Source organism: Lissotriton helveticus, chromosome 4_1, assembly GCF_964261635.1.
Source record: "Lissotriton helveticus chromosome 4_1, aLisHel1.1, whole genome shotgun sequence".
Taxonomy (NCBI): domain Eukaryota; kingdom Metazoa; phylum Chordata; class Amphibia; order Caudata; family Salamandridae; genus Lissotriton; species Lissotriton helveticus.
In genome coordinates, this window is record NC_136063.1 from 861,718,146 (window position 1) to 861,732,990 (window position 14,845).

The following is a 14,845-nucleotide window of genomic DNA, read 5'->3' on the forward strand; positions in this document are numbered from 1 at the left end:
AAATAAGCACAGCAAAGCAAGTCAACATGAGATGATATTCAAATCAACAACTTAAGTTGAAGCTATTGCATTCTACAGCTAGAGGTTATCAGTCGTTCAAAGAAATCCTGTTAATCTGTTGGCTTGTTATTAATCATAAACATTTGAGATGCATCCTTCTGTAATTCCCACTTGAGCAAGAGTATACAATATGGAACAATACAGAATATGGATTACAGTTTCCTCTTCGGTTCCATACAAGTAGCACAGATAATCTTGGAAAAGAATGACCAAACCTACAGTTCATCAGTTTATCCTTAGCATAGGACACTTAAGAACATCATGCATGACAAACCCTATGATGTTCTAAAAAGCCCTGTCCATCAACTGTGTTTTTTGCAATTTTCACCCTGAGTGGGCTGGGTATGCTCAGACTTGAGTCCCAGGCTCTCCACACCACTGGAGTCAAGCTATCCAGGCTGATGAAGGCTGATAGCCAGAAACCGGTCCTTGGATGCTTGATTCCGGTCTGGGAAAGACATGGCTTGGTAGTTCGGACTGGACTGTTCCCATGAGGCACAGGGTCAGAGCTGATTTGCATATAGCCAGTGTCTAACCCAGGGTGGTGTGGAGTGCAAAAAAACGATGGATTTAGGCCCAGATCCTTGTACTGGGGTGAATGTATGACATTGTTCTACATTCTGTCCATCAACTGTGTTTTTTGCAATTTTCACCCCGAGTGGGCTGGGTATGCTCAGACGTGAGTCCCAGGCTCTCCACACCACTGGAGTCAAGCTATCCAGGCTGATGAAGGTCGATAGCCAGAAACCGGTCCTTGGATGCTTGATTCCAGTCTGGGAAAGACATGGCTTGGTAGTTCGGACTGGACTGTTCCCATGAGGCACAGGGTCAGAGCTGATTTGCATATAGCCAGTGTCTAACCCAGGGTGGTGTGGAGTGCAAAAAAACGATGGATTTAGGCCCAGATCCTTTTACTGGGGTGAATGTATGACATTGTTCTACATTCTGTCCATCAACTGTGTTTTTTGCTAAAAAGCCCTGCAGCATAATTGATAAATTGTTATCGTTTTTAGTTAGCACCATCTGTAGCCATCATGGAAGCACGCCACCTAATTTTTGTGATATGAGTGCAGCAGCTGGGCCATATGAGCTGAAGGCCTGGGTTGCAACAATGACCCAATATAGGCCACAGAGGAAATCCAATGGATCTTAGAAATTATTTCTCACTGATGTAGCTGAGCAAAGAACAATTGGTTGAAGATAGATAATGGAAATATGAAGGAAAACGATAATTGGTCAGTTGTCTAAGATTTGGCCAACGCAGTCTCATTGGCCAATGATCAGACGTGTGTGCTAATTTCTGTTGATCTAGGATTGCATCCTCATTGTCAGTGCTGATGTTGTCTTACTGTGCCTCTGCATGATGCTTCTACTGTTAGGTTTGGAGTTTTCTACCTGTGAACAACTAAAGTTTTGCATCATCTTCTTTTGCTCAGGACTTGGATTCAGTAGGTCATGTCATAGCTGTAAGTTACTAAATGAAATGTAGACGCAGAGAGTCCTGTAAGCCTAGTTATCAAATTCCATCCTGTGCAGAATATTGCCCTTAGAGGGCTGTGAAGATCTTTCTCAATTTGAGAACATAAGCCCATCTTGTCTGGTCTGCAGTCATCAGCCTGACACCACTCTGCGAGCTAAATATGTAATTATTATGTTATATACATTAATCAATTAAAGTAAACTATATATTATATTATATTAGATCTCCTAGCAGATATTGGAAAACAATCTCAGCAGTCCCAAAGGATGCATGTTGCAAGATTTGTACCAATGAGGCAGCCTTTGTTCTAATCTAAAGCTTACTGCATCCAAATTCTCAAATGCACAGCTGAAGGTTTGGATCTCTGTTCCTACATACCTTTGGCACCCTTCAGTTCTGCATACGTCTCCTTCATAACTGTTTATTTTTTCTCGTCGTTGAACATATGATCTACTTTCTGTGTCCCTCTGCTGTTTTATTATGATTTAAGTATGTTTGAATGCATGTATTCTACTGTTTTATAATTCAACTGTATGATAACGCCTAACTGGGGGTTGCTACTTTTACCTCAAAGTAAAGGACACAAATGCTTTATGTATCTAAGTATATAGCACCTTATCTTGCGTTGTCATTCTTGTTAAGAGTTCAATTCCTTAATAAATTATCTCTTTGCCTACCACACAAAAAAGTATCCCTCAGTGATAATTCTACAGCAGTTCAACAGTCTACCTTTGCTTTAAACCTTTAACAACTTTACACAGAACATAAAGCCTATCTATGAAAAGCAAAAGCAGACAAGAATACAAAGAATGTGTTTCACTGTATTGTATGAATTCGAGAATAGACCAGCTATAATTTAAAAAAGTGATCATTTTTACAAACCTTTAAAATTGACTTATTAAAATGCATATTTCCTTTTGCGATTACATTTTAACGCCTACAATCACTCTTTATTTTTTCCACAGAATGTTTTTCAAATGCCATAAGACATAGACAGGAAAGCGATATATGTATATACATGTGTGAGAGGGTGTAGTGTGTGTCTATTTCTGTCTTTCTTTGATTTTTTTAAACAATTTGCACAGTGCTGGAACATTGAAGTCAGAGTCTATTAAGGTATCTGAGTGAAAGAATGTCAAGTTCATGCGAGCATACCACTCTTTTTCTGCTTGGAAGCAAACCATCAGTCCTACAGCACTGCCAAGTCCCAAGGAGGCGCCATCTTAGAGATATTGATGTTCACTCTGGCACCTGCCATCGCTCACAATCTGACATGTTCCCTTTATCCACAGACAATACCGCCTCAGTGCTAACGAGGAGAGCTGGCTATCAGAGACTGGAGCAGTCAGTATTTTACCTGCCAATCATCATTGTGGACAGCGGTTCTCCGTCACTGAGCAGCACCAACACTCTCACCATCCGGGTCTGTGACTGCGATGCAGACGGCATAGCGCAAACCTGCAACGCTGAGGCCTACATCCTACCCGCAGGGCTGAGCACCGGAGCTCTTATCGCGATATTAGCGTGCATCTTAACGCTGCTTGGTAAGTGAATCCAATTACACCTTGCTTCCCACACTGTACGGTGTGCGGAAAAGACTGCCTATTTTCTCATTTTCCATTTGACTTATCTGTAATTTTTCGCTGGGTGGAATAATCAACAATTTATTGAGAGAGCCGGCTTCAATTACAAAGTGGGATAAGGTAATTTATTATAAAAAGGAAAGATGTGATATCTGAAATTAGCTCGGCTGCCTACATTGCGGTCCTGAAACTATTGCCTCCAGAAATTATATCTGCTAAATCCGAGGAAACGTTTCAGGGCTACTTGAAAACAGCATAGTTAGGAAATAGTATCTTGTTTTTAAGATTGCACACTGTTAAGATTCTGACCATATAATGTGCACTGTAACCTTAACATACCCCCCATTTCCAACCATATACAAGTAAACGGTTGGATCTGAACCAAAGGCAGGCATTTGTATTAGAAAGTAATACTTTCTCTGTTTCTCTCCTGAGTGACAGATTCAAAGGGTTTCTTTTTAATTTTTGTTAATATGCATATGATGTAGCAAAACATTCATTCTGCTGCTACAACCTATCTGATGAGTTGACTGCCAATGTGGATCTGCACTTGTCTGTTGCGTTTCTGAATTCTGTTTACTGCTGTTCAGGAGTAACATTAACCACTTGTGTGCTTCGCCGTCCGACGTGACGGTGGGCGAGTGCTGACGATGGCCGGGGGCCGTCTGAATCCCGCCCACTCAATAAAATCCCCACACAGTGTGAAAATTCGCACGGAGCGGAAGGGGTTAAAGCCAAATGCAAACAAATATTTTTTCCTATTCAGTCATGATCTGTTATATCTGGCATCTTTGGCATTATTTCCCTGGTCTTTTTGCTCCTGACCTACTGTTTTTTGACTGTGTGCTGCATTTTGTTTTAGGACTCTGGGAACTTTACCACTGCTGACCAGTGCTAAAGTGCAAGTGCTCCCTGTGTTAATTGTATTGGTGATTGGTTTATTCATGATTAACATATTTGATTTACTAGTAAGTCCTTAGTAAAGTGCACCAGGTGTGCCCAGGGCCTGTAAATCAAATGCTACTAGTGGGCCTGCTGCACTGATTGTGACACCCACATGAATAACTCACAAACATGTCTCAGACCATAGAGTTGATGACTAGAACACTAACTACTGCACAAAGATGCATCGCATTCACGATACATTGCTTTTGCACACACTGATCTCCTAAACCAATTGATCGGCTCTGGAGTTGATGATGCCTGCAAAGCAGAGTGTTGAGGTCGATCTGTAAGAGAGAGAGATATAGGAAAGCAGAGACAAGTGTTCAGACGTAGCATAACGGCGGGACGCTGACGCATCCTGTGATTTAGGGCAAATCCCTTAATCTCCTGTGCCTGAAAAATGAATGTGTGTCTGTAATGCAACGGGTGCTCATGTAAAATGCTCTCATTCCTGCGGGTTGAGTTTGCGCTATAAAACACTGCTGAAAAAAGAAGTGTTTCAAGAGAACTATCCCCACAGCACTGCCTACCGTGGCCTTGACCTTCCAGATGAAGACACATATGTGCTCCAATTCAGCTGATGCTGACAAACTGGCTGGGCTGCAACTCATGTGGCTGTCTCTGGTTCTCCGAGGACTCGTCTATGTACCATGCTTCTGTCATGATTGCAGCTCTTCCTATGCACATAAAAACAAGCCCAATTCCCTTCAAAAGAAGGCTCAAACATAGCAAATATCCTACCAAAAGGTAGACCAACTGCTGTGGATATCGAAAAGTCAAAAAATGTGAAATAAATACAATAAACAGAGCGGTAGGCACTGCATGGGAGGCAGCACTACCACAACTGTGGCATTAGAGGAGATGGGAGGGAGGAATGCTACATTTACATATTATAAGCAGCGATGGTGCCGAAGCTCAACACTGGCAAACAGTAACAGACTAGGAAACCAAGAAAAAAAATAGTCCTCCAAAGAACATATGTAGAACCATTGCGCAATGAGTCCATTCTGCGTGGGAGGAATGGAAAAGAAAAAGGAGGGACAAAGAGGCAGGACTGGCCACTAGCAAAAAAGGATTTTTAAAGGTTACTGAAACAAACAAATCAAGAGCAGGGATATGGGTTTAAGCGCACAAGAGAAATTACAATAGGTCTGGAATGCTCAACCTAAACAATTACCCCTGGCCCTGGGAAAATGTCCCAGGGTGTCAAAGCCACTAGATTATGTTTTTGAAAATCAAACTGACACTTTGGGAATTTGTTTCTCAAAAACAAAAACGTTTGCTGAGTGGCCACATGAAACATGGCAGTTGGTCAGCAAACTTATAATGCCTTCTGATAAATTGCCATGGCAGCAGCTCCTTTGAAACTGCAGAGATCTCCACCAGGAAGGGGGAGATCTGTAAATATGGAGCTACTCCACCAGGACAGTGAAGGTCAGGCCCCTGCTGCAGTGGTGTAATGGAGTACACTCTTCCATACCTTAAATAACCCCTTTAGTCATTTGTTTCACTGAACACTTTCTCCTCATTACATGTTTTGCAACTCCAGTCTCATCAATCTCTCAAATGGGGAAGGAAGAAGCACCAGGGATAACAGCATCAGTGTATCAAACAACATAACGGATAAAGTTTTGTAGCATTATCAACTTCATAATTCTCTCTATATGTTACCAATATGAAAAGTTTTATTGAATACGTTTCAATTATGACAGATGGTGTGTGCCGGATTCACAAAAACATTTACATACAAACATCTGATGAGCACAAGTGGTTTTACTACTAGGTGATTCTTCTTCATGAGTGCATACAATTACTCAGTAGTAAATCCTATGTAAGAGGTGTGGATTAAAAGGTTCAGACATAGTTTGCCTTGCTTGTTTGTGAACACCTACTAACTTGTGAATTTATATTGATTCACAAATTACCCTCTGACCCTTTCCCACCGCGGTCAAATATTTACTACAACAAACAATTGGAAAAAGTTAACTTCCAGTGCTAAATGGGGAATGGATCACCCCCAAATTCGATGGGGCTTAAGAGAAGGGGTTAATCCAACGGGAACATTGTTTTCCTCTATGTCCAATTATTCAATTGTGGTGGTACTATTCTGAAGATAAGAAGACTCACTCAATTCTGAGCATGGAAAGCAATAAATTGCTCAGCTTTCCAGAGACTTTTGTGATTTACGAAATTCTCAAGTCTGCAACTGTGTGGAATTGCACATCTGCATGTGCAAATTCCCTTTGTTTATTGTGCTGCCTCTTCTCAATTTCCCTAGTGGGTCAGAAGCACCCTAGCTTCAACTGCCCTTTTACATATTATCTTATATGATGGCAGATCATAATTAACAATTACTTTCTTATAGTACTGGCAGATGATGGCAGACAAAATAAAATATTTGTATCTTATAATATATATCTTATATGCTGCACCCCCAAATAATCACCATGGACTATATTACAAATACTTGGCATTTTCCCTGTTTCGCCATGGTGCACCTTTCAAAAGGTGTGCCAGGTGCAAACAGGGACAGTGCACCATATTAGAAAAATGCAATGCCCCTAGGGCAGACAGGAACTTGCATTCAAGTGAATTACAGAGCAGCTGTTTAAAAGCTTCTCGGTGGTTCACAGAGCAGGAGGCAACCTGCCTGCACTTTCAATTGGGGAAGGTAGATCCCCTTACAGGTAGGTGCAGTGAGTGACATGTACTCGCCTGCAAGGAGATGTCTGAAGGGTTCATGGGAACACCTATTTCACCTCCAAAGGGCTGCCTTTAGGAATGTGTACTGAATGGGAGCCACCTTTTTGTGGTGCGCTTTCAGTGTTCATCCTCAAGACATTTGCCTTTGCGCCGGTGCCCAGAATGTGGCGCATGCACAGAGGCAAACTGACTCCCTCCTGTGCATTGGGCCACTCTCCCCCATGCAAATGAGGGAACACACTCTTATGGTAGCACTGGTGCAACATGTGCACCAATGCTATCTGTATTACAGAAGGGGGTGCACAAGCATCGTGGACCTCGTCTGTTATACCATTGTGCCCAGGGGCGCACAAAGAAGGTGCACATACCCATTACACCCCCAGGGCACAATGTATAATACTACCCTATGTGTGGCTATAAAGAATAAAAAAAAAAAAAGAGAATAATTCACTACTCGCCTACTTGCCACCATGTAAAAGCTAATGGTATCTGCAGTAACTGCAGTCCTTTTGCTGCATTTTCATGAAGCTGGGAGTGTTTTTGGAGGGAAAGTTATGGACATTACAGAGCAGAAGAGCATACAACACCAGCAACAGCAAAACCTTTGGTTTTCCAGGTTCCTACCATGGCAACTATATTCAAAGCTGCAATCTCTGAAATCATATTGCCTAGATATCTGCCCAGGCCATTTTCTCTTAAAATCAGGGTTCTCCAAAGTCAGTCTTGAAGCGATGAATCCATGCCAGATTTTTAGCATATCCCCATTTAGATAAACGTAGTTATCTTAAAAATCTGGCATTGATCTGGTCCTCCAGGAATGACTTTGGCGAACCCTGCTCTAAATAATAATGCGTCTATAATTCGAAAAGCAGAACATTAAGAAGACACCAACCATTTTCAAAATCAATTGCCGAGCTTTTAAAGAAAAGTACTTGGCCGCTAATGATGTTACTGTTTATAAAGAGTAGTTAATATGACTTCTACATTGATATGTGTACAGTGTTACACTTGTTCAATCTTGTAGACATCAATACTCCCTGTAGCGCTTCCTTCGACCGAATGCACAGACTTATTGAAAGAGTACAATGAGATAATTATAGACAGAAACTGTACAAAAAAGAAATGAAGCAGGGAATATCTCTGTCTAATCTGGCATGCAGATTGCCTGTGTGCTTCACTGATCAACACATTCAAGAATTTACAAATGTAAATGTTTTGTTTTTTTGCATTTTAGATTGTACTGAGAATGAATATTTCAGGTATTTAATAAATTGATTCTATTGACACATCTGATAGAGGGGACTTATCATACTCATGAGAGGTGACAGTTCATGTTCATTACAGACACAATTTTCTTAGATTCAACCAGAGGAAAGTAATAGGAAAACGATCAGAAATGCACCACTTACTTGTAACATAGAATGTGACTTTTGTAAGTAGTAGGTATAATACAGCAGCAGTCGCCATGTTTTGTGCAACACTAGTGACAATACAACCCCACTCACTCTTCTTACTTCACCACATGACATATCACAGGTGACAACAGTAAAGGGATTTTGAAAATAATATAATTTAGTGATGGCTCTAAAATGTGGCTACACTTCTGATTGTGTAAACAAAATCCCACTACAAAGGTGAGGTGACACAATCTATTTAATGGTTATCAGCGCCATTTTTAAAAAACTTAAGGAGAAAAAGGGGATTTACCTATGTAGCTGTGTACTTATAATTTGCATAGATTTACAACTTTCGTATAATTTACAACGATTTTCATGACTTCTGTGAAACTGCCCCTGCCACAGCTTCCTGGGAGAACTCACATATATATCTGTTTTGCACATTGAAATGTACTAGAAAAAAAAACCTACATCAGATCCGGCTAGCCTCAGTAATTACCGGCCTATCTCCCTTCTACCCCTGCTGGGGAAGCTGCTGGAAAGAATCATAAAGCAACAACTGAGTGCCTATCTAGAACAAAATGAAATCCTGGACTCTTCACAATCAGGCTTTCGCCCCTGGTTTAGTATGGATACTGCAGTTCTGGCAGTAACTGATTCACTACGATTAACCATGGACTCGGGCAGTTCCGCCATACTGATTCTCTTAGATCTCTCCGCAGCTTTCGATACGATCTCCCACATTAAGCTAGCGGAGAGACTATCAAATTGCGGAATCACAGGAACTGCCTTAAAATGGTTGCTACACTTCCTGTCAGGAAGAACACAAACGGTTATGTTAGGGCCTTATTCTTTGGCAAAAATGCCTTTAGAAAGGAGGGTTCCTCAGGGCTCTTGTCTGAGGCCCATCCTTTTCTTTTTTTTTTTTATTTAAGTTTATTGGAGTTTATGGTACAGTCAGGAAAGACATAAATACATAGCCATGAGCAAGATTTAAAAAACATCTGATACATATATGAACGATTAAAGAACACAATATTGTATATGGGGGTGAGAAAATATATAAAGATCTGTCAATAAATATATATAGCACTACAGTACATTTCAAGTTATTATTCTATCGTCCATCCATTTCCTAACCGGTGCCCATAATTGTCTACCCATTTCTCGTTTTTTAGCACCTTTAATTTCATAGAGGCCAGATTCAATATTATAAATGGCCAAGAATCTGGACATCCACATCTGAAAAGACGGGGCTGTTACATCCTTCCAACCAGCAGAGATAATGATTCTAAGCACGGCGACCGACATAAAAACCAAGGCTGCCTCGTCGTCTGTTAAAACCAATTTAGAATCTGAGCCAAATAACATTAGTGTTGGGGATAGATCGATCTTATGACCTAGCAGCCCCTCCCAGAATTTTGTAACTCCATTCAGGACGGGGGTCAATCGTTCACAGGTAAAGAACATATGTATTAGGTCAGCTTGTCTCTTATTACATCTCGGGCAGCAATCATCATTCCTAACACCCCAAGCAAATAATTTTGCCGGTGTATGGTATAAATTAAAGACTGTTTTAAAATGTTGTGCTCGTAGGTTGGATGCCCGGAAAATCTTTTTATTCAAGCTTAATGCAAGGTCCAAATCTACATCCGGGTTTCCCAGTTTAATTGCCCAATCACTTTCTACTTTTCCTACATCATCCTGTAATCTGGACACCAGCATGTTGTAAATATCTTTTATCTTCCTACACCTTCTTCTCATACCCTCAACCACAGGAAAGTCTACGAGGGGTTTGAACTTTGGACTACAAGCCTGTAAGATACTGGAGATTTGCCCATATATAAGCCATTGATTTGAGGGGAGGCTATATCTCCTTTGCATGTCCTCAAACCCGCTTATCCTATCTCCTACCATTAGGTCTCCAATAGTCTTTACCCCTAAGTTCCTCCAAACTCGTAAGGTCCCGTCATTGCTTAAATGAGGAAAAAGGCTAGAGTTAACCAAGAAGAGTGAAGGGTTGACTTTAGGAATATGAAATAATTTTAGAATTAATTTCCAAATTTGCCATGCACCTAGCAGGACCTTAAATCGTGCCTTTCTATAGAACCTATATTCTAGTTCCGTCAGCAGTAATCCCGTAGCTTTCTCCCCCATTAGTAGATTGAAGATGGGAGGGGGACCCTGGTTATCTGTAATGGTCCCATCAGTGTCGCATTGAAACAGGATTGACATCTGAGTTAGGAGACATGTCCAGTGATACAGTCTCAGGTTCGGAAGTGCCATCCCACCCCTTTCCCACGGAAGGGACATTAGGGTCGTTGAACGTCTAACCTTGCCGTATTGCCATATAAACTTGATAAAGACAGACTCTAATTGCTTCAAAATTTTCTCCTCGATATATAGGGGAATGGCTCTAAATAGATATAGCACCCTTGGGAACATCGCCATTTTTACAACATTTACTCTCCAGACCAGCGAGAGATGAAGGGCATCCATCCTTTTCAGTTCTAACTCTATAGACTTAATAAGGGGTAGGTAATTCTCTTGCACTATCTTACCCACTGTAGCATTTATCCTAACCCCTAAATATGAAGCAGAATCAACATGCCTTGGGTCGGGTCTTGGTATGTTTCTAGAGCAGATTATCTGGGTTTTGGATTCATTCAGCAGATATTTATACATAGCTTTAATAGCCCTAATAATATTTGGACCAAAGCCCCTCCCGGCCAAAATGCTCCAGAGGAAGCTCCACTCAACCCGATCAAAAGCTTTTTCTGCGTCGAGCAGGATCATGGCCATCCCTCCCCCACGGTTTCCTGGGCATCGAACAAAGTTATTGCTCTAGATGTGTGATCTGTCGTACCACGCCCAGGAACAAAACCATGTTGCCATGGAGAGACAAGATCGCCTATGATCCTGCCCAACCTCTTCGCCCAAATCCGTGAATATAATTTGGTATCGGCATTTATTAAGGATATTGGTCGATACGACCCCGGTTTCTCTGCTGGTTTGCCTTTCTTATGAAAGACTATAATGTTGGTTTCCTTCCATGAATCGGGGACCACCCCAGAGTACAATATACCATTAAAGAGATCTACTAAAAGAGGAGCGATCTCTTTTTCAATAGCTTTATAAACCTCCGAAGGGAGACCATCCGGACCACATGCTTTCCCTGGTGCTAATTCACACAGGGCAGATAAGACTTCCTCAGATGTAATATCTTTATCCAGTGCTTTTTTGGTTGTATCATCCAAACACGCTCCTCTGTCAATACACCTATCCTCCTGATCATTATTGAAAGTGTCCTTATATAATTCCTGATAGTATTTTTTAAATATCGCTAGGATATCTTTTATCTCTGTGTATATTATCCCTTCCTCTTCTATACCTTGGATCGCATTCTTTGTTTTTTCCTGTCTAATCCGGAGTGCAAGTGCTCTACCAGCTTGCTCACCCGTTTCATACCTCTTTGCCCTCGAAGCTTGGTACTCCCCTATTGCTTTCTGTGTAACCTCCTTCTGCAGTGCTGCTTTTACTGCCAACAGAACCCCCTGACTAGCCTCGGTATTACTGCCAGTTGCTATATCATTTATATGTTGTTCTTCCACCTCAGCTAGTTTGACCATTAGTCTCTCTACTTCGTATCTATCTTCCTTTCTAAGCCTGGCAGTACAGCTGATTGTTTCTCCTCTTAAAGCGGCTTTGAAGGCCTCCCAAACCCCATTTCGGGATGTGCTATATCAATTTGCCGCAAAAAATTCGCCAGCCCATTTATTCAAATGATCTACGAATCTGCTATCTGCTAACAGCCTTCTTTCAAAAGTCCAGTTTGTTTTAGACCGTTCTAGCCCTCCCATATTGTAGTTCAGCAGCAAAGGGTTGTGATCTGAAATAACCCTTGGGAGTCTACTTATCTTGACTTTTTCAAATTCCAAAGCAGAGACAAAAAAATAATCCAATCTTGAATATCTCTGGGCTGGATTTGAAAAGTAGGTATAACCTAGATTTGAAGGTTCTTTAGCTCTCCATAGGTCCTGTAGCCCATGAGAAGCTAACATAGACTGAACCGCTTTAAAGACTCTAGGTTTCCTTCCCTGATACAATACTCCCATCCCCCATTCAGATGAGATATTTAAATCTCCCGTAAACACTAGAGGGGAGTGCCAATTTGCAAGCTCTATTTCAAGGAAATCGTACATTTCGGGATCGTCCTCATTTGAACCATACACCGTACAAATAGTTAGCCCCAACTCCATCTCTATAATCACCCATCGGCCATTACTATCTACTTTCACCTTTTTAGCTTTCCCTAGACTTTTTCTTCCTAGAATGGCAACCCCTCTGATGGTTGATGTTTGAGTTGTACAGGCTAGTAGTTCAAATCCATTTATATAGAGCAAATTTCTCTTAGACCAAGGGAGGTGGGTCTCTTGTAAACAGAGAAGATCTATTCTATTATGTTTAACTAGATATGCTAATTTCTGCCTTTTTCTCCAATCGTTTAATCCCCCCACATTCATTGTACATATATTAATGTGTGTCATCGCTGCGAGTGTTACAACCTGTATCAAAAATCCTTACAGAAATTATTTCCATGACTTGTTTCCGTTGACCTTTACCTATTCTACACCATTCCTTCCATTTTCCATTTTTTTTTTGTTTTCTTCTCACCCACCCTTCACCCTTCCTTCTCTTTTCCCTCCCCCCTCCCCTCTCACCCCTCCTCCCCCCAGCCAATCCCTGAGGCATCCTGGGGCCAAGGGGTCCCAGGTATGGACAATCGAGTGATCCGAGTATCACCGCCTGCTTGATCGCCTGAGAGTTTTAATTTCATAGATTTATAGCATTTCATAGCCTTATAGCATTCCAGATGGATATCTTTAACACTACCCCTTCTATTTTCTTAGTTCTGAAAGTTCATGCAAATAAGCTTCAGCTAGGATCTCACTTGTAAAGTTCCTTGTCTTTCCTTTATAAATTACTCTTAGGCGTGCTGGATTCAGCAGAAAAACGGTTGCTCCAATTTTCTCGAATGGGGCAAAAAGTTGTCTCAGCCTCCATCGGCGTTCAACCGTTGCATGTGCAAAATCTGGACGGACAAAAAAGTTATTTCCTTGAAATTCCTTCCTGCTCGTTGGTCTAGCCAGCTGCGAAATGAACAGGGGTTCTGCCCATATTACCCTCCAATACCTGGGCAAGGAACATCAATTAGATGAAAAAGTAGAACAAAAAAGGTATAAAGGGATAAATTAAACAACACTACTTCATAACAGGAAACAATTTATTAACCTGTTTTTTTAAATGTTCTTTTCTGCCAATAAATGATTATAATTTTAACACAGGACAAAATATTGGGTCAAAAAACCGGGGGGGAAAAAAGAACCAGACTATATACAGTAATCAAAAAAGAAGTAATTACAATATATACAAATATACAACTATGTACCCTAAACACACAAAAAAAGTAGGAGGGGGTGAAGCAAACACTGTTAATTATCTGTCTGTTAATTATCTGTCGACGCAGTCGCGGTCGCGTTTCCGCCAGTTGTGTCTTCTGGCTTCGTCAGGACAAGGGTACTGTAAAGAGGTGGTATACGTGACCCCCCCAACAGGGAGTGCCGAGGCACCACCCTGAGGGCTATAAAAATCTTCTTGCACCACGGAGATGGGTTCACGCGTTCCTTCCAAAATATCCAATATAAGGGGAAGAATGTCGAGTATTACTTCTGTGTGTAAATCACCACACTTAGATACACGCTCTCAAGCAAAGTCACCAGGGATGCCTCTGGTGCTGTAATTCCCCCAAATCACCCACGGTCAAAGGGAACCTTCAGTATAAATCACAGAGGCTCCGCCGTCCGTTAGTCAAAAGACAATCTCACGGTCGGCATCGCGCGGCATCATTAAAAAGGGGACGCCTCAAGGGGCGTTCTGAACAGCGCGCTGACTTCGTTGGTCTAGCCAGGTCGTAGATTGCTTCTCTTAAAAGAAAGTTTCCGAAATAACCAGAATGGCTCTTGGGTACTGTTTTTCTTTAATAGGACTTTTAGGGAGTGTCAAAGGGAAGCGATGAGCCCGTTGTACTTCTTGTTCTAGTTCCCATTTTGATAGCTCGGGCATAGAGGATTTCAAAAGATTTACAATGTAGCCCTTGACATCCTTTCCTTCTGCCCCTTCTGCAATTCCCAAGAAGCGGAGGTTATTTCTTCTTCCCCGATTTCCAAGATCTTCCACCTTTATCATTAGGTCTTCGATAGTAGCTGATTGAGATTTTTCTTTGGCCTGGAGTTTTATGACATCTGCTTCCAGATTTTCGGTGCGGCACTCCACCGATGCCATCCTATCAACTATCTCCATACAGGTGTTATCTACCTTCTGGATAGCGCCTTGGAGTTTTTGAATCGCGTCATGATTCCTTTGACTATCTGTTTTAACGTCCAAGGGAAAATCCTTTATGGTCTTCAGGACCTCACTCAATGATGGTTCTGGAGAGCTACCTTTGTCGATATCACGATATTGTTGCTTTCCCTTACTTTTACTTTTACTCGATTCAACTGCCCCGATTTTGGCATCTTTAAGTTCAATGTCTCCTATTAGTGTAGGAGTCGGGCTTTTTCGGAAGGGTCTGTGTTTTCTCTTCGCTTGATCCTGGTTGCTCCCCTGGTCTGTTGTTT

The 14,845-nt window shown here is 41.5% G+C and overlaps 1 protein-coding gene across 1 annotated transcript in view; it reads left to right on the top strand.

Annotated features, from left to right (window-relative positions):
• The window catches only part of LOC144828901 (cadherin-7), a 290,016-nt gene that overhangs the window by 262,241 nt on the left and 12,930 nt on the right, over positions 1–14,845 (top strand). Inside the window, exon 11 of the mRNA XM_078687508.1 lies at positions 2,833–3,084. Within this exon, the coding sequence (XP_078543634.1) occupies positions 2,833–3,084 (252 nt within the window). The remainder of the gene's footprint in view (positions 1–2,832; positions 3,085–14,845) is intronic.